Raw genomic sequence first — 23164 nt, forward strand, 5'->3', positions numbered from 1 at the left:
TAAGACAGCGAGAGCAGTGCATCGTGGGTAAAAGCGAAAGGTTTGTGCCAGGGAAAAGGAATTGTCACAGAAGCATTCATGAAAGAACAGTGGAAGGGAGACACCGGGCCTGTAGGTCAGCCAGTAGGCGGGAAACAAATTGGCTTTTGTAGTTTGTGACAGTGGGTAAACATTGTGCAAGATGCGCAGTGCCAGTGACGGTTTGTTAATTATTATAGAGATACAGGAAAAGGCTTAATTGATGTAAAAAGTAAACACCAGTGTATACAGTAGCGACAATCCAAGGGTGAATTGATTGTGGGCTGGTGGTGGTTGTAGTCTGAGCTACTGAGAATTTTTTAGCAGAGAGCAAAAGAAAGCATCCTTTCCTTGGACATGTGACCCTTTTGAATAAAACCCAGAGAGGGTGCGAAAAGCAGTCAACTTCCTGTATATGCAATCCCTACCAGAAATAGTGTGACGTGAATAATCAATCACAGAATTGCATACAGTAATGTGAGTAATAAATAATAATCACCGTGAATGGAGCTTACAGTTAGTCAACCAGCGAGACATGCAAGTCAAGAGCCGTCTCCATGCATTTATACACTTCAGAGCATCACGCGGTGCCAGGAGAATAAGCTTGGCTTTAGAAATAACCATTTTAAGCCTCTATTATGAACTGCAACACACTAAAATATAATTTTCTGCAAATCATTTTAGACTAACTACATCCAATTCTAGAGCCAAGCTATCAGTCTGACCCCGAACGGTGCCCGACGAATCCAACAAGATGCAAGTCAAGTCAGTTTAGCCACAGTGACATGCGAGAAGCCCTGGTGAGACAACTTGTTAAGCTGATGCGGCAAAATCAAACCAAATGAAAAAAAACATCAGCAACAAAAAGAAAACTGCAGGCCGGCAGGAAAGGCAAGCTCCAGGAGACACTGAGGAGTCTCGGTTTCAGACAGCGGAGGTTGAACTCGCAGAATCCGACTCCTTTTCTAGATCAGCGAGTTCCATCGGGAACCCCACGGTGGAGAGAAGCGTCGGATAACGGAGTCGGGGGGAGGTTGGGGAATCTTAGAGGAGGAGTTGAGGAATTGCATGCAGGCTTCAGTTATGTCCTAATCCCCAGTTCGAAAGGAACCAACAATGGTGTTTTAATGAGTTTGTATATTATTGAGTGAATGTGTATATTAATCAGCGAGTGAGAGACATGAATTAAAAATCCCGTCTCTATATGACTCACAGTAATGTTATCTGTAATATAATGGCAATGGAGTCCTGAAATCTCAAGTACTTGAAATAATCTTTTTTTTTTTTTTTTTTGTGCGTGCCGCAAGAAGCGAAACCCCTTTTAAAATTTCTGTACACACGCTCCACTTCCTCTTCATACACATCAATAAAACTGTCTGGGAGGAGAACAATTGATGGTAAAAAAAAAAAATCAATCTTTATTTAGCTTTAAGGTTCCATTATTTCAAAAGTTGGACATACAAAGGAAAGGGTGTGCGGGGATGGTCTCACGTTTAAAGTGCAAGAAGGGGGGGGGGGGGGGGGGGGGGTAGTAGTGGCGATGGTGCTGGAGAGGATGGGGTGGGGTTGGGAAGGGAGGAAGGCTTAAGAGTAGGAAATCAAAAACAAAAAAATACAATGGAAACTTTTTTTCTTTTACCCCCACCCCCACAAGGAGCTCTGTTCAGTAAAAAAAAAAGCCTTGGATAGAGGCACATGGAAAACACATGAAAAACGCATTCCACATTTCTTCTTCAATTACATTTCTAAACCCTTTTTTTTTTTTTTTTGAGCTGCACAGTAAACCGATAAGTCAAATCCAAGCCAGTTCAAGGTGACAATGGTGATAATGCAGGGAAAAAAACAACACATACACAGTAAAAGTACATCAGAGTAGGTATTGCACATACAGGAGTTTAAGCCACGTAGTTATAATGGAAACATCACATCAGAGGAAAATGGCACTGCTGGCTGTAGGTTTCCTCCCACCTTTCTTTTTGCTCTCTGTTATTTTAGTTAATCTTTGATCACTCACCCCAAAGATTTCAGGACAAACTATGACAAGGGATACACACAGGATTTATATATCGATGCCCCCCCCCCAAAACAGGCTGGGGACTGGGCCAGAAGGCAGAAAGAGGGCATTACTTGGGCAGTGAGGGCAAGAGCAACTATACGTTACCTGCAAAAGAGTTCTCAGTCTTTTCACAGATAGCGGAGTAGTAGGGCGGCTGGGCATCATCCTGCTCCTCCTGCTGCGGCACGGAGGTCAGCGTAGAAGGCGACGGATCAAGGGCATCCTCTGACCCAGACACTTCCACGTACTGCTCCCCACACTGCATGTAGTGGATAGACGGTGTGCCCGGCTCCTGGATGACACAGGGCTTTGCCCCTGCCTCCTCAGGCAGCTCCTCTAGGGAGAAGATGCCGGGACTCTTGGCGCAGCTCTCCCCTGTTGACGGAGCGTTGGAGTTGGAGGCTGTGGTCATGGTGTCACAGCCAAAGGACGCCGCAGAGTTAAGCGACATTGGGGTGGTGTCCCCTCCTTCGATATCAGACTCTGCCTTATCCTCTCCCCCTTCGGGTTCAGCTTCCTCACCTTCCTCCAGGGCAGAGAGAGAGTGTTGGGCCAGTGGCCGCCTGTCAAAGGCCACATTCTCGATCCCTTGCCCGGCCAGGGGATCCTGCAGCTGGGCTTCACCCTCTATGTCGCTGGCTTCATCCTCTGTTGTTGAGGAAGATGAGGGGTTGGAGTCTGGGGCATCAGAGAGCGCCTCCTCTTCCTCCTCATCTTCTCTACCCAAGTCAATCCCGAGGTCCTGGTCCAGGTCCTGTAGCTCAGGCTGCTCAGAGGGTGGCAACGCTTGGGCTGCTTGAGTGACAGGCTGGAACTTTCCTTCCCTGCTGTTGTCGCACAGCTCCTCTGGTGTGCTGATCTCACTGCTCAGGGTGCTCGACAGGGACATGGCTTGTGCTGCACAGGGAGCCGGAGGGGCAAGTGTATGCATCTGGGTTGCGCAGGAGGCTGAACCTGGTGGCTCCGCCTGTACTGAGGAGTGGTGTGGAACCTCTTGGGCTTTGGGGACGAAGGGGGCAGAGCCAAGCTCTAGCCATGCTTGGGCTGGGGACTGAATTGGGGTCTCTGAGTCAGCTTGCCAGGTGTCTGCTGATTCTTGTATGGGTGGGGAAACGTACTTGAGGGGTTGCTGGGATTGGCAGGGTTCCAGAGGCAGTTCCCATGGGTCAGCAAATGGGTTAGGTTGGTCCCACTGAGCACCTAGGGCAGAGGGCAGCTCAGGAGGGGGAGGTGGTGGCAGCTGAGCCACACGGTTGAGGTTGTCTAACCGTTCATCCTCAGCTAGGTCATCCTCATCTGCGTTCCCGTAGCTTTCCAGTCCGCTCTCGGTCACGGCCTCACTGGCCATCTCCACATCGTCGTCCTCCTCCTCCTCCTCCCCCTCCTCATTGTCATCCACATCGTTGTCATGTCTGGGTCTCCGCAGGTCATCCAACCGCTCCGAACCCACTTCCATGTCACACACCCGGTCATTGTCGTCATCCTCATCTTCCTCTTCCTCAAAGTCATTGGCTGGTATTTCAGGGACCTTCTCAAAGTCAGGTGACCCTGCAGAGGCCCCTTCCATGTCAATGGCACCTTTGAGGCTTCCGTCTCCAAGGTCATCTGTGCTCTCTGTCCCCTCCAGGACACCGGGGGCACTCAGCTCCGACGCCCCCTGTTGGCTGCCACTGACCTCCTCAGAGTCCAGCTCCGAGAGTAGGGCTCCGCCAGCTCTCCAAGCTGCCCCGCTGACGGGGCCAGCCGACCCCGGACGAGACTCTTCTGTAGGCTGGGTTGTCCCGCTCATCTCTGACACAGAAACCTGCTGACTGCCCTCCCTCTCCTCTTCATCCTCCTCTTCATTGAGATTAGAGGCAGGAATCACCTGAAACGGGGGAGCTTGTACCGGGGCCTTCGAGACTGGCGGCGTCTGTTGTGGCAACAGATCAACAGGCTCCTCTGATGCATTTAAAGTGGAGGCCACAGGAAGGTCATCCTCAACTGTGGCACCTTCTACCAGACCCTCTGAGGGAATGGCATTTTCCAGAGAATTCTCAGGTAGTACACCCGCTGTTGGTGGGTCTTTAACCAAGGTTGGTGAGGGGCCCATCACTGGAGCAGTATCAGCAGGGGATGCCAGCACTTGAGAGGCTGGCAAAGCCCCTGTTGGTGTTGCTGCTAAGACTTCAGTTGGCTCGGTAACGATGACCTCTGCTGCAGCAGCCGCTACTGCAACAGCCACTGCAGCTGCTGCTATGACAGCTGTGGGTACATCTGCGACAGGGACCAAATTTGGATCCTCGCTGTTTTTGACGGAACCATAAGGTGGGACAGCCTGTGTGGGTTTGGTGATACGCTTTGTCTGCATTGTGCTGCTGGACAATGGTTTGTTTGCTGGGGAAGCAGGAGGTGTCCTGCCCAAGGCTTTTTTGTTATTGGATGAGAGCAATGCAGTGGCTGGTGCAACCTTCTTTGTAGGAATTGGCTTGGAGGGTTCTTGTGCCTTCAACTGCAGCTGTTTGGAATTGGCAGCCTTTGTGGGAGCAGGGGCTTTAGAGGCAGGCAGAGGCCTCAAGGTGGAAACGGGCCTGGACAGCTCAGGCTTTTTGGTAAGAGCCGTTGTCGTGGTTGTAGGCTTCTTCCCCACTGAGGTAGTGGCTGGCCTGCTGCCGACATCTGGATCAAAGAAAAACCAAGAAAACATCATTCTTCTCCTCATCGTCTGGTTAAGAGTGATACAATAAAAACATAAGGAAAGGTTGAACAAGAACAAATTACAGCAATGCGTTATTTATCTTTTCTCAACAGTCAACTTAAGTCTGACCAGAAGACACTGGCAATGTAGTTTCTACTGCTAGAGGTTGAATGTGGATGATTCTTGGGCATACAGTTACAACTACAAACATACCTTTCTTAGTGAGTGTAGGAGCTGATTTAGTAGGCTGTGATGCTGTGGTCCTGACTTTAGGGGGTGCTGTGGTTACTCTGGAGGAGGCAGGTTTAGTCATCCCTGTGGTGGTTGTCTTGGTTGCGGCTGTGGAGCTGATGGCCCTGGATGTGGTGGTGGATGACGCTGACCGAGATGCAGGAGGACCTGTGGCAGGTCTAAAAGCAAGAAGAAAAAGACGGTAAAATTTGGTCAAATAAATAATTGAGATAAAAGTAAATGAGACAACTTCACAAAAAAATATGCATAGGAAAACTTGACGCCTGTTGATGCACATGCATTTGCAGGCATAAAAGATGGACGCACCCCCTCAAATTGACCACAAATCCAATTTCCAGAAGTACAAGAGGAAGAAAGCATTAACATAGCCCCATCAATCTCCTGCCCCGTCGTAATGGGTCTCTTAGTCATCCTCTAATCCCTATCAAGAGGGGGGAGGAATGAATACAGCAGTAATGGAGGAAAGAGTGAAGGTTGAGGATAAAGAGTAGAGGTAGGATGAGGGTAAGAGGAATGATTGAGCAGAAAGGACACAAGGGCGAGGCAGGAAAGGCAGAGATTAGAGGAGCGAGGAAGGATAAAAGTAAGGGAGAGGACAGCGGGACAGAACAGCAATGGAGGCAGATGAGAAAGGGTAATGGTAAAGAGAGATACGACAGTGGAGAGAGGTAGAGGGATAGCGAAAGGCAGACTGGACAGGAGTGGAAACAATCACAGGATATGGAGAATAGTTCTTGAAAAGAGTTCACCTAAAATGTGCAAATGTACTTTGTGATCATAATTTACATTCATAACAGTCAAAGAAACAGGAAAAATGTCAGTACAGAGGTTGGGAGAGAACAGTGAAGAGACTGAAACGCAGGATCACTTTAATGGGTCATCTGAAGAGAAAAAACGCTGTGGATAGTGACTTGATATCCATGGTAGGTGGCCTGTCATTGATCCTCCATTACGCTCCTAGTCTACTCCGTCGAGAGAGTCTACAAATCCATTCCATCACTTCAATCAAGTAATCCTGTAAGCCTCCGTTTACCCAAAGTGGTTTCCTTCACCTCTCCTCTTCTGTCCCTAGTTAGCTAGTTGTTGCAACTGTCCAATGAATACCCAATTCCAGCATTCAAATGTTATGAACAAAAAGGTTGATCATCTAGATTCTGCATTTTAGCCTCATTTGCAAAAGCTTCAACAGTTTGTTAAGAGTATATATAATTATGGATATATGATAAATTGGGATAGTCTCTGGTACCCTGCTATCTGTCCAATATCCGCACTGGCCCATCCTCTCTAGGAAGGAGCGCCACTGTTCAACGTATATATCCGATATTAAAATAAAATGTGAAATTGTGTTTAAACATGCTCTCAGGGTACCATCTGTCCTTTTGCCCCATTTGACCTTTTATTTGTAATGGCAGCCTCGTGGGCTAGAATTCTAAGGAGTTTTGGTTAGGATTGAGATACCATCAGCTCTGCCCCGAGCAGGGACAATCAAATTCAAGAATTTAGATATCCGCGGGTTTAGGGTGGAATTGCATTATCCATGTCATATAGTATTCCATATATTTCTCATTTGCTCTTCAACAAAGCACAAAGGGAACATGTGGACCTTTGGGATACATGAACATAAAAATAAAAGTGACCCACTGAGCCCAGAGGGAACAGGGTCATCAGCCCTGGTTACACAGATTTGATAAACATGAGACCAGCAGTCAGGTCAACCCACAATCTACTAAATGCGGAAACCTGCTCATAAACACAAAGGAGTAGTTCCCTTAATGGACAGAACTCCAATGTTTGTGCTATATTAGACTTTGTCACTCACAAGACTTGTTAAACAACAAACCTCTGAGGCAAAGAAGAGTAACCTGCATCACAAAGGTTGTGGCTGTGCTTGAGTTGTGCTTATTTTAATTAATTAATTACTTTGACAAGCTTAAAAAAGCCGGACAGACCCGTTTGCTGCAGTAGCTCCACCTTCAAGCAAAGTAACAGTTTCACCAACTTATTTACTGGAGACAGTTTGTGTCTTAACAAAAACAATACTTATTTTCTACCTCTACTGTCTTCCTTTGAACTTTCTGTTCATGACAGACCGAGAGAAAGTCTTTGCGTCTGAAGCGCAACTCCATGCCCACACAAAGATGCCTCTTGCCCATGCCGATTAAAACAGGACAACAATTATTTTCCGCTGGATCAAAACAGGCAGACATGGACTCATTAATGTCAGGACATCCTTGTAATTGGCCATTACCGGACGAAGGTTTGGGCCACGTCTTTGTTGTGCGTGTGTATGGGACGGAAAATAACAATGTAAAAAGTGAACCTCGGCCTTGCAAAGTTGCACCGTGTCGGCAGTTGAGAGAAAACTTGAAGAGATTAAGTCTGATGTGGAACAACATATAAGAGGACAAACAATGTAATAAAGAGCGAGAGGAAGTCCAGTACCAGGTTATAGAAAAGTCAGGTTTTCGAGAAAAAAAAAAAAAAAAAAAAAAAAAAAAAGACAGGTCTGCACAATAGTACAAGGAGGGGAATGGAGAGACTCTCCCTCTAGGGAAAGATCGAGGATGAATGAGACAAAGGACAACAGGAAGGTGTAACAAGGGAGGGAGGGATGAATCACGAGGGTAAGTAACGGTCGGGCATGATGGCTTGATCTTAAACCCCCCCCTTCTAGAGCCGTCCCGTCATATAACAATGTCTAGGCCTGTGTGATGAGGCATGTATGACAATATCGTGTGCTCTTGTACATAGTTTGTATTTTTCCCCAATTTTCCTTCCTAACTGTTAACTAACTGTTAAGTTTTATGGATTGCTTTTATTTATCTTTAGGCAGGTGCACTGTTTTGGCCGATAACCAAATTAAACAACAAGCAACTTATTAACTGATTATCTTATTTTTAGGCATACACCGATCAGCCACAACATTACAACTACTGACAGGTGAAGTGAATAACATTGCTCATCTCGATCCAATGCCACCTGTCAAGGGGTGGGATACATAAGGCAGAAAGTGAACAGTCAGTTCTTGAAGTTGATGTGTTGGAAGCAGGAAAAATGGACAAGCGTAAGGATCTGAGCCACTTTTACAAGGACCACATTGTGATGGTTAGATGACGACGGCAGGTCTTGTGGGGTGTTACTGGTATGCAGTGGTTAGAAGGCCCGAAAGTGGTCCAAGGAAGGACAACCGGTGAACTGGCGACAGGTTCATGGGTCCCCAAGGGCCCACTGATGCGCGTGGGGAGCGAAGTCTAGCCCGTCTGGTCCGATTTCACTGAAAAAGTTAATGCTGCTATGATAGAAAGGTGTCAGAACACACAGTGCATCGCAGCTTGCTGTGTATGGGGCTGCGTCGCCGCAGACCGGTCAGTTGCCCATGATGACCCCTGTCCACCACCGAAAGCACCTACAATGGGCACATGAGCGTCAGAACTGGACCATGAAGCAATGGAAGAAGGTGGCCTGGTCTGATGAATCACGTTTTCCTTCTACATCATGTGGATAGTCGGGGTTAGGGTCCGATCCAATCGAGCATCTGTGGGATGTGCTGGAACAACAAGCCCGATCCATGGGGACCCCACCTCCCGACTTACAGGACTTAAAGGATCTGCTGCTTATGTCTTCGTGCCAGATACCACAAGATACCTTCAGAGGTCTTGTGGAGCACACTGGGGCAAAATGGATTATAAATAATAATAATAATAATAATAATAATTATTATTGCTGTAATAACTCCAAACTAATAGTTAAGGTCTACAAAATTTGGGCATAGTAACTGATCAGAACTATTAGATGGATTCTTAATATTCAAGACTTAGTGTATTCATATGGATTAGATCCACTGGCAGCAGAGGATTTGAATCAATAGTTATACAGTACTGTGGAAGATGGAGGGGCGTGGTTAAGCCACGGTCTGCGGGTGACAGCGCTGGCTTTTTCCCGCCACGGGCAGCTGTACCGGATCCAATCTGCCTCTTTAGCGGTGACTGGTTGGACCTGGCTGCGAGAGCTTCCTTATGTGTTGTCTTACGCCGTGGTGCAGGAGACGCATCCCTGCGGACCAGATTGCGAGGCGTACAGACCGGGACTCTGATTATTGCTATCATTTATTAATGTTCACTTTTTAGCCCGCGACCCTTTCATTATTTTAAATATAACTCCGCCATGTCAGCACTAAACTGCCCCAAAGTGTCCGTCTCCCTCCCTGAACCCGTATGTGTGGGTAGAGTCTCTCACACACATTTAAAGGAAGTGAGGCCGTTGCACCGACCATTTATGAGGTCTTGCAGGGGGGGCAGCGGTCACTAGTGGCACCTGCCTGTACCTGTTGCTGAAAGCAAGGATTACTTTGTCAAAATTGACTTAATTTAAAATGAAACATATACTAACCCTTCAAATGACTGTCAAAATCCCAACAATTGAAGCATCTGTTGAGCAAGTTGATTCAATGCTCAAACAACAGGAATAAATAAATAAAATAGCTAAAGACAATGGGGGTGAGAAAAGGACAGAAAAAAAAGATGATTCAATCTGGTGGAACACTTTATCCCTGCTGAAGGAAGCTGATATTACACACAATAGTGAAATTACACTAAAAGCACACTATGATGGTGTACACACACACTTAAAGAGTGAAAAAAAAAGGCCTCCCTCATGAAAACTAACAGAAGTGGAGCACTCTGAGAATGCGGTGTTTGGCTTGTAAAATGTCCAAAAACCAGCTCCTCCACACATTCCTGGAGCTTGTGTTGGCCTTCAGCGAGCTGCTCCACAATGAAGCATGGAGGCCTAAATCAGCTCAGCGCCGTCTTGGGACAGGATGGAGAGTCGCTGACCCAGAGGTAGCCTAGCAACCACTCCAGCAGACATTCTGCTTCCGTGAGGCCATGGGCACCTGCTTGTCTCAGTGATGTATGTCTCACGGGCAGACGGCGAGGCCAGAATTCAATGTTAGCATTTATCACTGGTTTGATACTGTCCTGAAATTGTACTTTGATACACAATTTTTGACAGATCACTATATGGGACCATAGAGCAAGGTCCAATGTAAAGGATCTAGGTTGTATTCTCACTTAGAGGATTATTAATTATCATTATTGGACACCACCGAAAGATGATACAACATAACATGCCACTTTTGACTGAGAAGAACACCTTGTTCAGCCAAACACTGTCAGACTGTTGTAGCTGCAATATGGTTTCAGACAGACTTCCACAAATTCACTCTTTCAACACAAGCCCACTTTGAGAAGAGCGTCTCAGGGAGCAACAAAATGATAAATGAGCATAGAGGAAGGAGACCAATGTTGACTGGATGGATGTGTGAGTGGAGGGTGTCCGTGTGGTGCTTTAGCAGTGTGTGTGGCGTGCACATTTCTGATGAATCATGGCTCAGTGGAAGGTGGTAGAACGAGGTAAGGGGGGTAGCCATGAACGGCTTGTATTTTACTGACAGCGCAAACATAATGGAAAGATGAAAAACAGATATTGGAAGATGGGGAGGGAAAGAAAGATGGATTAGCTAGAGAGTAAAAGGAGACACTCCATATTCCATAAGGATTGGATCCTTGGAGCCGTAGCTCCTCTGATGATAACCTAGATACCTTCTTCCTGCCGTCGCTCAGATGCATTTCACTCATGATTGGCTCCTGAGGGCTGATCCTTCACCTACCAATATAGAGGCTCCACAGGAATGACTCATGAACCAACATACATCCCGTGTCCCTCTCACTCTTCAGTTATTCTGTTAAAATGACAACCGCTCTTACCAAAAAGCTCACTATCCACTTAAAGCCTTAAAATCTTACTTAACCTTTCCTAACTGCAATCTAGTTTAAATAAAATTATTCATCCTTCTTCAAACTCCATATGCTTTAATTTCTCCCTTTAGGGCAGTTACCGTTAATACTTCATGAAAGGGCCCAGTGTGTCTGGTAGCCGAAGGCTGGGCATGGTACCATAGCAACTAAGACTTTAATATAGGCTGGTCTGGAAGTGAGTATTATGCTTGCGCGATATGAAGAAAATCTGCGATGTCCAACGACTCCGCCACCCCTTGAAACGCTCACGTCGCATATATTACGTTCCGCTGTGTTGCTTTTGCGCTCCCTCTTAAAAGAATTCCACAGTGCAGACAGGTCTCGCACCTCATGTCGATTACGCACATTTTAGTATTTTTAGAGCTTATTGTGCGTAATCACCGGGTGTCATGACATTTCACTGCATATATGTATGACCGTATGTATATGACAAATAATCTCTTGAACTTATTACTGCTACTAACATGTGATTTCTCTTTACATACTTTCTCTTTACAGCGCTATGTTGCTGCTACTTTATGAAATGTCGTGAATGAGCTGTGGATACAATGCAGCGGCTACAAGCGACACACACACGCACGCAAGCGCTGTCGAGCCCTGCTGATTTCTTATTCATTGCGTTCCAGGCAGTCCATTGCGATGCGTTTATCGTGTATGTTCATATTGCGATGACGATGAAAACAAGATTTGTCAGCACTACTGAGTATATGCCTTTTTAACAGTCCAGGTGAATTTGTTTATGCTTTTGTACGCAACTATCTATGGTGATGGAAGAAACTATCCATTCATTTTCTATACCTGCTTATTCCTGTTCAGGATATAGGATATAGGATATAGGCTTCTACAGGCGTAAGACGGGGGCAGTAGGTCTACTGTAAAGTCATACACTCACACAGCATTCATACGTATGAGCAATTTAGCATCTCCAGTTAGCCTAACCTGGAGGAAACTGGAGCCATAGTCATAGCTTTAAGTCTGTGGGAATACGGCTGTTTTCGACAAGCCATGCTTATTAAAATGTGACCCACCGCAGCGAAACCCTCCATCTCACGCATTTCTAAAATGGCCAGGAGCAGCCAAATAAGTTGAAAATAACCTTTCTTGAAGGAAAATTAGATTCTTCCAGATTCGTGTTCCTTTGTGTGTTTTGTTTTTTTTATCTTTCAATTTATTTTCAAAACAGAGTTTGATTTCTAAATAGTAGAAAAACTTTAAACCGCGGAATTAAATATTCCTGGGGAAAAAGTTCACTTACTGAGACGCGGAACAGCGCTGAATAACGGCAATTGATTGTTTCCTTTAAAGCGAGCGTCCAGGTGAAGATCATTCCTCCATATTCCATGTCATGTGAAGTCACAATGTGAAATCGTTTTGATAGAATTCAACCTTTAAATCATACTACTTTTACACACATGGAGCCACTATTGTAAAAAGGGCGTAGAAGATGAAGAAACGCGTCACACACCTACATCACTTCCGTAAACAGATGGTAAAAGCGCAGCACGGGGGTGTTTTCGGTCTCACTTGTCTGAAAACTTTCGCTGTATCGTTATGGATTATGCGAAGCGGGCGGCGGAAGCTCTGAATCATATTTCGGACTTTAATCTGACCAGTGCGATAGATCCAAGTCAGTGTTAGCAGCGTGTACTGGACTTCATTTTCCACGATGATAGTTTTCCGACAGCGACGCTGAGAATGACAGCGACGCTGAATCTGACATTACTCCGGATTTGGAGAACATTTCAAACAGCGGATTTCAAACTTAATGTGACAATGAAAAGGAATATTTTTAAGAACCACCGGAGGAGACCGACGATACGTCCGTTGTTGATATTTTGATAGACTCTACATTTTGTTGTTCTCCGTACTTTTAAACTCCAAAATAATTCCACTTTTATAAAACATGTATAACATGATTTTCCACTTTCACATGATGCAGAAAAAAAGTCGAAAGCTGCCAAATAACCCTAAAGTATGTGGTGGGTCACATATGAAGTGTTAAATGTTCCTCTCATCGAGACAATGGAAGTCAACACAGCCAGAGTGAGGAATTCCAATTACCTTGCCGACTCGTTTCCTAAATCTTTAAAGTTTCTCAAGTGTTTCCGTGACAGTGCTGCCATGCTCCGACACTCCCGACTAATACAGAACATCCAATCAGTACTCCAGCCGAGACAGGGTCAGATATTACCTCTGCCGAGGAGCCTGACAACATGCATAATACACACACATTGACATGCAAAGGGTGCGTTCAGCACAGACTATTGGTCTTGGCCATTTCAGATAGGGGGCACAAAACATATCCAGTCTGTGTCTCAGCCAGAGAGTGATGTCCCTAATTTTAGGTCTTAAGACCTAAAAAAAAAAAAGAGATCAAACAGCAATTTTGAGGAGACAATTGCTCATTATAAGTAAAAAAAAAAAAAAGAACAATAGACTACGCACACACACTTTGAGAGTCTGTATTTGTGCCAAGCAAAGGAGTGGAGGGTAAACAAGGTGAAGCATCAAAGTCTCTTAACTCTCGCCTATTGAGAACAAGAGGCATCTGGTATGGAAATGCAAGTGGAAGTGTGTTGCATGCGGAGGTCATTTGTTTATCAATGTGGCAGAGCAAGGTCATGACCTCACGCTGAGTCTCTTGGCTGTTTCCTTTATTTAATAAAAGAGTATTAAGGCTAACGTCAGAGGGAAATGGCATTAAATCAGACCTCTCAGAGCAGAGCGGCACATCCTGCGGAAAGACTATCGAAAAAAATTTGGGCTGGTCATACTTTATGGAATTTTCAACCACATTCAATATTAATTGTGATACCACAACACTACAACTATTTGTGTTTGTTGTACTGCTTCAATACTTGCATGTACAAGTCAACAGTATGTCTAAACTTAAAACTGTCGGAAGAGTGAAATTAAATGAGTTCATAGTTCCTCCTTCACATAAACAAATAGGGGGATTGTCAATGCACTTTGAAATGTTTTGTGGGCTTGAAATTCCCCCTTTCGTGCCAGAGTTTCCCAGTTGGCCATGTTCCTTAACAAGACATTTACGAAATGTGAGATCACTTCAAACGATCACGTGAGGGTGAGCAAGCCGAGCGGTTCCCGAAAGCGTTTTGTTTTTTTAATCCAAACTGGAATGCTTTCTGTCCACATTACAAGCCCAACGAGAAGGGGACTAGGACCCCAGACAATGTCTTTCGGTGCTGGGCTGGGGGGTCTTTTATGGGACAAAGCATCGGTTCTTAAGTATCACTGAGGCTGTAAGGCTCTCCGTCTCAGGTTATTTCTGACAACGTGACTCAGACTCAGAGAAATCCAATCCAATAACGGCCCTGGTGCCACAATGGAGGCCGTTCTTTGTTGCTGCCTTTCAGGGCACCAAGAAAAACAAAGTCATCCCCTCATCCAATATGTAAGCCGAATGACTGCTGTGGGTTGGCCACAGATCTAGAGGGCTAGGATACGCTTCTTTTTGAGTGTGAGTGTGTGTCTCTCTCTGTGAGTGTGTGTATGTCTGAAAGACACTGTAAAGAGCTCCATTGTCAATAAATACCACTGGGGGATTTCCATCAATCTGATATCAACTCAATTCAAAAGCACATTTTGATGTTACTATGGTCACAATGTCACCTGATCCATAAAACCCTTTGTATGGCCTCATGGTCTGCTGTTAATCAACTGCTTAGTAGACTGGCCGACATACCTGGTTGTCTTGGAAAGGGCTGGCCTTTCAGTTTTGGCTACGCTGGAAGTGCTGGGCTTTGGGGCAGTGGAAGTGGCTGCTCTACTAGCAGGAGCTAAAGGGGGAAAAAAGTAAAGCGGTTCGGAAAATGTAATTGTAAAAGACCAATGATGTATAACATTTAACAATCCTTGCAAAAGGTAAAAAGGATCATTTAAAGCGTATCATTGAGCATGAAAACAAAATTACACTGGTTGCAATTTTTTTTCCTGTATAAAAGGTTGGTAAAAGAAACATAAAATATGGTAAATGAAATATTTATGAATATGAAAGTTGCTCCATTTCACTGATGCAACGCAAATATAATTAATCCCATTTAGACTTACCTGTGGTTTTGGGTCTGGCGCCATTCACTGAAGCAGCTGCTGTTCTCTTGGGGGTACTACACAACGTCACTGGCTTGGTAACGTTTTTTACCCCGGCAGTAGCAGGGATGGCCTTAACCAGTACGACAGGCTTCTTGTCGACTGCCTTACTTTGGGCAGTGACAGAGGATGTAGCCGGCGCTACACCTGCCGGCCGCTTAGGTACCGCCCCCATTGTGGATGCCCCTGTTTTCTTTGCAACTGCTGCCCGCTGTCCTGCTGCGACATTGTTTGAGGCAGTGACTCCATTCACCTTGCGGGTCGGGGGAACACCGGAACGCGAGCTAGATCCAGAGCCCACTGTGGTCTTGGGTACACCGGCAGAAGTGCCGGGTTTGGCTTTAGGCACAGCCGTCTTTACTTTGGCGCATGACAGCGGTGGCCTGCCATTGGCCTCCTGGGCAGCAAGAGATGCTGCAGGTTCGGCTGCCGGCTCTGGTTGTGACAGTAGCGGGGGCTGCTCTGTCACTCCCGCCTGCGTGGCCATCCCCTGTGATGGGGAGAGCTCAGCTTCTACCGCAGAGTCAGTGGGCTCCATGGTTTCCGTGGTAACCCCATCCGGTTTCATCCCTTCCTGAAGCGCAGTATGTCAGCGTTGTGTTGAGGGCCCTTTGCGAGGCAGGTCCAGAGGCTCACATACACCGCAGACACACCCTGGGATACTTCTCACACTGCAAAACAAAAAAGACGAGACAAATACGTATTAAGTCTAGTGATCTGTCCAGAACAAATATTTTCGCTCTAAATAATATAGAAATTATACAACAAATATTTCACAGTTAAACAAAGTAAACACCATTTATGGTGAGGGGCCTCAATGTTATTTTGGAAACTCTGAAAAACAGGAAGAAGGAAAACCAAGCCCTTAGCAGTCAGCAGTACACCATCCTAGAGCAGATCTACGATAACAAGACCAACACAGTGGCTCAGGCGCCACAACAAACACACAATGAAATACTAGAAGACCACAAAAGAATGACTTTACTGCAAATTCTTAACTGTGCGGGAATACCAAAACTGATGACTTGATGAATGTGCATCATGACCGTGCTCCAAATGGCTTCGAGCACTGAGGGGTTTTGGGAAGCGGGGGGAGGGCGGCTGTGGTTTGGAGTGCTGAAGGCAGGCGAACACTCGCAATCTCCTGACATGACACACACAGCCCACAGGGGAGGGGGGGGGAGTAGGAGCTCATTTTGCAGCCATTGTGTTCCTGTGTTGCACGGATGAAGATACTTATGATTAAAAGCATGAAAAAACTGCTCTATCGCACAATGGATGATAACAGTAGTGGAAACTTCTGGAACTTATACAGAAAAAGAAGGCCGTTGGCCAAGAAAGCTACAGGTTGTGAAGTGAGGGGCAGCTGACGACATGCGGTGTCATGCATTGGTTGTGAACTCATTAACATCTAGTCCTCGCTGGCAAGCAGCCAGTTTTTCCCAGTCCAGTACATCGTCATCCCACTCTCCTTGCCCAGAGACCACCCCTCCCTCCTTGCCCCTTTCCTTTCTGTTGTTTTCTTCCTTTCCATGGACACGTGTTTCTCTCCTGGATCTCTTGTGGCCACCACCCCCCTTTCCCCACACTCCTAAAGGGACTGCTTCCAGTAAATTGCTACACAGATGGTGGCCAGCGGAGGAGCCGTGTGGCCCTGACAAACTGGCTTCACCAGAGATGGTGAAACCAAGAGTGGAAAGAAAGAAAATAAGGAATGAGGAAAGGAAAGACAGACCGAATAAAGTGTGAAAGAAAAGATGGCACAAGAATTGACAGAGATGTGGGGAATAAAGTTTAGAGAGGCTAAAGAAGGAAAATAAAACCGGGGGGGTTGGAAGTTGATTTTCCAAGAGGGAATAAAATTAGATGGTGCATAAACATAGGCAATGCTACTCTGATTGGTTTTACCCACCAGGAAATAAAGGGGTATTTTCCACATAAGAGTTAAATGAATTTTACTTATTAAAAAACTACAAGATGTGCATCTTTCCTAAAGAGGTGAAGTAGAGGTACTGGCCACAGCATGATTTAAAACCCGATTGGACCGTTTTCCATTGTTTGGTACTACAATGTAGGCTTTCTGAGAATGGATACAGAAACTTGCCAAGGGGTCATGCACCTCACTATAGAGACTCATTATCCATACATTAACATCCAAGACACCAAAGGGCGGATCGCCATGCCTCCAAAGTGGTTTTCTTTATCACGTCTTACCATTTGCAAGGGAAAACATCAGTAGGCAGAACCCGGGCCGCTGAAACACATTTCAGGTTTAATAAATCTATTGGAAAAACAAGTAAACAAACAGACCACGTGTGAAGTCCTGGAGGAACTTGTTTGGCCAGTTAATTCCTGGTAACGGTTGAATAAGTGGTTCAACGCTGGCAGCCTCCATGAAAGGACGTTTAACACCCACCTACAACAGTCCACAGACCCACCACCAATTGCTTCCATCTAATAATTCAGTCTTGAATGAGTCTTTGTTTAAAGTAGAGGAGGGTCGAGATGACAACACCTGCTTTCAATGGAGTGTCCCCTGCTGGTATTTTTTCCCCTTTCCTTAAGACTTGCCTTCCAAGCCTTTGGTCACTGAGCTCCAGATAAAACAGTAAAAAACAATGATAAAAAAAATACTATAAAAAGTTATGCATTTGTAAACCCCTTTACTAAAACTTGCAGAGTTTGCAGAATGTTTTACATGGCATGTGAACAATGCATAACATTTGAAACAATTAAACTCAAATGAAATACCGCCAGGCCTCAAGTCAAGGGCATTGAGCTAATGCGCACCAGCACTGACACAGTATGTGACACAATTAAAATCCATTATCATCACTCTGTTTAAATGGATGCCAGGAGCTTGGACCGATTAGAAGATTGGGAGACATACACTCATTATCTCTTATGAAAAAAAAAAAAAAGCACCTAGTAGAAAAAGCGTCACCTTCCAACACAATCACATTAGAAGTTGGCACTAAACGGAAGTGATTAACATGAATCGATGTTGTGTTTGTGTTCCTGCATGCAACCGTTTAGACAGTCTTTCACTTCATGCTTTCCATCAAACCAATTGCAAATAATTTGATGCATTTATTCTCCACCGACCTGTGACATAACGTCCCCACCGCTGGTCAATACAATCGGAAACAAGCGCGGGGGTTATGCTTGGCTCGTCAAAAAAGCAATAGAATTGGGGTAGAGATGAACTGGTCCAGATAGCAAATCCTAAAAGTATTAGGAGCCATCAATTTAACAGAACGGTCTAGACTGAAATTTAAGTTTACTTTCTTTCATGATGTGGCTACTGGCAATTTTTTCTAATAGGGATACTCTTGGGGATATCAGTACCCTTTTTTTTGCCTGGTATCTGGTGCATCGCTAAACCATAGCTCACAACCTAACAAAAGACAACAATGGGGACTGAAACATCAAAAACAGTTTAGGCCGTTAAATAAGTAACTATCCAAACCAACAAAACCTTCACATGGAGAACATAGACTGGCACCGCTCTGCCAAGTAACTGGCATCAGCGGACAGACTCCTTCACCCCCCTTGGGGAATGTTTGGGTAATACCAAAAAGCAGTTTACGCCATGTGGCTAGACACAGCGGAAAGTACGTGGATTGTCCATAAAACACCCTATCCACACACAAATAATATTTTATAAAATAACAGAGGGATAGATTTCTACCCTGTAATTGGATTGAAATATCCTGGAGTATAGAGGGCAAACGACTACTTTGTTATCCCACAGAGGGGAAAAAAAAAACAAAAAAAACGACAGTACCTGCTGTCAACACCATCCATTTTGGGATCCTTCAAGGTACTGTAGTGTATAAAGAATCTCGTGGATGAATGTTGGATGCATGTAGATAAAAATAGGATGAAAACAAGTAAGCCAAACAGAGCTGGCTTTAGACTTATAATAATACTGCTCCAATGACTGTGGGGAGACAAGAATGCTGGTCTGCATAAAGATGAAAAGGCTTCATGCATTTTGATGAAATATAAAAGAAAAAAAGACGCCTCCTTTGTCTGCCGCCCTTCCGTCAAGTGTCCTCATTAGCATAACAAACATCCTTGCCCAAGAAAGATTTATGACCATGTTCAGAGCGCAGCAGGCCTCGATGGAGCGAGCTCCACACGGTTATTACAATTAGCTCAATATCCCTGGTGACAATCGCGATGTGTCGGGTGAAGTATGCTAATGCTGGGGGCCGTTTGAAACAAGGATCTGGGACTGTAGTCCCTGCAGGAGGGCGAAACGCTGGAACGTGGAGAACCGGGCGTGTGTTTAGAGAAGCGGTCGCCGTCTTGTCTGCTTGCTCGGGAAAGTGCGACGTCTAGACTGAGAAGGAACCCAGTGCCGTCATGGGTGTTTGCATTCCACTTCAGATGAAGAAATACAGCCTTTGCGCCATAACTCTCAGACCTTCTTTTGTAGTCTACCCCCCCAATCCTCTTCTTACTCTCCCTCGCACAAGGCGGTTTAATTACAGCCGTCTAACCCATCTCTCCAGTCGTTGGAGTCGGTGTGAGGCGAAATAGGTCAGTTTTAATACTGTGTCAAATACAGGCGGGGAGGGGTTGAGCCTGTTGAGCATAGCAGGGGTAGAATGAGGTTAGGAATGCATTGTGCTGGCACTGAGGGAGACAGAGGTGGAAGGAATGGATGGCGGGAGGTACTGAAGCTGGCTTAATGTCACGTGTACATCTGTCCTGGGCTGCTAGTGAAACACTTCCTCCATAAGCCGACGCGAGAGCTATAGGAATAATATTAACAGATTATGCACAGAGTGGACTGTGGCTAAATGCCACCATTGTAAACACGGTCTGTTAAGAAGGCATTGTGAGCGCTTGTGCCATACCAGGGCCAACAAGCTGTAGATGTTGTAGTAACAAACAGACTGTTTTCTTACTGTACAGTTCACTGTCACTGCTGTGTGTAAGGAACTGCGGAACTGCAGATCCTACCAGGTCACATTCCTGCCCCTTTCTGCCTTCCCATCAGTCCTCAGGGCTTCACACTGACAGTGTGACAGCTGGCAGTCCGCGTGTACAGTATTGTGTGTGCCTGGAAGGGTCAGAGAGCTGCACAAACGTGTGGGCGGTTTGTAAGTCCAAAATGGGACGATCCAACGTGTTAAAAAGATTGAGTGAGTGACTTATAATATGTATGATCTGTACTGGGGGCAGTAAGAGTGAGCCAAGGAGTCGGTCATGAACATGCAGAAATATATAACAACATAAAATAAAATCAGAAGATGTAGGATAAGACGTGTCGAGCAGCGAGCCGCTTCCTGCATTGTTCACATTCCAGGCCCATACTTGTTTTATCTCTTTCATTCTGCACAGCATCATTAGCCTGCCATGCTAGACAAAAGGTACTGATGCCGGTCCTCTTGACCCCACATGTCTGATGACCTCATAGCGAGATGTGACAGATCTTTAGACATGTAGAGATCAAGGAGACACTGGGTCCCTCCCTCTGTTTATGCCGCAATTTAAGGGTAATCGAGGGACAGACAAAATATATATATATATATATATATATATATATATATATATATATATGTGATTATTATTAATCGCCAAACAGTTTAGCTGAAAAGAGTAAGTAAAGTTTATTAATATATGACACACCACAGCAAAAGCCGCTGTCTCGCGCATTTCTCAAATCGCCAGGAGCAGCCAAATAAGTTGAGAAAACCTTTCTTGAAGGGAAATTCGATTTTTCCAGATTCGTGTTCCTTTATCTCTCAACATATTTTCAAAACAGAGTTTGAAAAATGCTAAACCAGGTAGTTAAATATTCCCGTTAGATTACATGGGGAAACGCAGTTCACTTACCGAGACTCGGAAGAGCGCTGAACAACACCGATCGATGGACTCCTTTAAAGCGAGCGTTCAGGTGAAGATCATTCATTCATATTCCATGTGATGTGAAGTCACAATGTGAAACCGTTTTGATAGAATTCAACCTTTAAATCGTACTGCTTTCACACACACACACACACACACACACTTGTGAAACGGCGAAGAAGAGGAACCATACGCGTCACACACCTACGTCACTTCTGTATACAGACAGTTAAAGCGCAGCACGGGGTGTTTCGGTCTCACTTGTCTGTGAAAACTTTCTTCTCTGTATCGTTATGGATTATGTGAAGCGGGCGGCGGAAGCTCTGAATCAAATTTCGGACCTTAATCTGACCAGTGCGATAGATCCAAGTCAGTGTTTTCCACCATGATAGTCAGAATCTGATATGACTCTGGACTTGGATAACATTTTAAACTTAATGTGACGATGAAAATGACTATTTTCAAGAACCACCGGAGGAGACCGACGATACGCCCGCCCGTGTTACAACGGAAGTAGTTGATGACGTGATGAAGTCCTTTGAGGTTGGTGATAGATTTTCTGAGACTCATAATATTGATACTGTACATTTTGTTGTGTTGTCCATACTTTTAAACTCCAAAATAATTCCACTTTTATAAAACAGTATATTCGTACTGTTTTAGCTTTAGCTTTTTTTAAAAACAAAATTAGTTGAGAGTCGTAATTGGCCCATTTAGCAGTATGTTAAGTAGCCATGAGGCTTTGTCTTTGTTTGCCCGCCAACCCCATTTGCATTCTGGGAGCTGGCTGAATGAACCTGGTGTGGGTAAAACTTTGGAGGTGATTATCTCAGAAACATGGTTTGCCACACCCTTGTCATTAACAAGTCATAACTTTAAAAGTATTTGCTTGATTTGCACAAGTGACACCTTGTTTGGAAGCTCTGATTCTCCACTTTCAAATGATGCAAAACAAAAAATCTTGAAAGCTGCCAAATGACCCTAAAGTATGCGGTGGGTCACATATAGCCAGTCACAAAGTGCTTCATAATTAAATAAAATCAAAGATAAAAAAAGATCAAACACACAAGTAAATACAATCAAATAATTAAAATCAAGATAAAAGCAGAAAAACCACATGCTACCTAGAAGCCTGAACAGATCGGTTTTAACTTCTTTTTAAAAGAGTCCAGGGACCTCAGATTCATCAGGACATTATTCAAAAGCTTGGTTGCTGCCGACTGGAAAGCATGTCTTACAACATGTCTGAGGAACACTTAGATCCTCCAACCAGGGTCTTCTAAGAGATCGGCTCGTGGTGTGTGGGTGTAGGAGGTCCATGATATAATGTGGCAGTGACGGACAAAGTGTTCCCATTACGCACAACATTTTTTGTTTCATTCAATTACAATAAATACATCTACAATAAAAACACTCGGTATTTGTTTTCTTTGGCTATGTCACGTGTGTGCAGAAAGGATCGCCTGTTCAGTCAGTCAGTGTGCATTACAATAACAGGATAAAACAGAAGCTTCCAAAATGCACAGGGATAAAATTTCAATAGGAAATTATAAATAAGGGGAATCAAATTTATTTTGTGTGTGTGTGACTCGTCCGCGTCCGGACACGGCTCCACATGCAGCCCAATGGCGGAGAGCAACACAGAAAGCCAACAGTGTGGGGACGGGGCACGAGGAAGTTTATTTTCTGCGCATAACGCGGTATGCATAAAGCACGCGCATAAAGTGTTTACATTACACACTGTTTTGTTCCATCAGCAGACGTAAAATAAAATAAACTACATCTGGTGCGTGGATCGCGGGCATGCGTCGTTGGTACGCGCAGCTGCAACTTAATCACCATCCACACGCGCCTCCATGTCAAAATCCTCTTTTTCCTCACTGTTGCGGGCATACGTCCACATAGCGTACATCATCTGTGTGTGTGCAAAAGAATAAGCTCCATCCGTCGCTTCCCGTGGTCCCACGGACAGACGATATTTCTATACTGTGAAAGTATTGCATATAGTGGCGAATATCGGCCCAAGCCTACCAAACAGGGGCAGATCAATTAGAAAACCTTTAAGAACAGGGCGATTGGTATGACTTATGAGCTAGAAGAGGGCTTCATTTTTCCTAACAAGGCTATAATATCATCTAAAGAAACAGGACAAAAGGAATCCAAGATGGATGGGTTAGAAAAACCACGAGCATGTGGACTAGAAGAGGGTGAGATGTTTTCCCTAATATTTACAACCTTATCTATAAAATAATTAAGTGAGTGAGTGCAGTCACTGTTGGAGAAAATAGGCAAATTTGGAGTGCCCGGAGAGACAATATTGTTGATTGTATCAAACAGGATATAAGGATTTTTCTCGCTGGAAGATATTAG

At 44.9% G+C, this 23164-nt stretch overlaps 1 protein-coding gene across 1 annotated transcript in view; it reads right to left on the minus strand.

Annotated features, from left to right (window-relative positions):
- Nucleotides 1–1449: 1449 nt before the first annotated feature.
- The window catches only part of prr36a (proline rich 36a), a 30750-nt gene continuing 9035 nt past the window's right edge, over nucleotides 1450–23164 (minus strand). The window contains exons 2-5 of the mRNA XM_079998796.1: nucleotides 14894–15603; nucleotides 14529–14622; nucleotides 4965–5161; nucleotides 1450–4732 (exon numbers count right to left, since the gene is read on the minus strand). Coding sequence (XP_079854922.1) covers nucleotides 2169–4732; nucleotides 4965–5161; nucleotides 14529–14622; nucleotides 14894–15500 — 3462 coding nt within the window. The 5' untranslated portion in view covers nucleotides 15501–15603 and the 3' untranslated portion in view covers nucleotides 1450–2168. The remainder of the gene's footprint in view (nucleotides 4733–4964; nucleotides 5162–14528; nucleotides 14623–14893; nucleotides 15604–23164) is intronic.

This window comes from Zeus faber, assembly GCF_960531495.2.
Source record: "Zeus faber genome assembly, chromosome: 4".
In the NCBI taxonomy this organism is placed as follows: domain Eukaryota; kingdom Metazoa; phylum Chordata; class Actinopteri; order Zeiformes; family Zeidae; genus Zeus; species Zeus faber.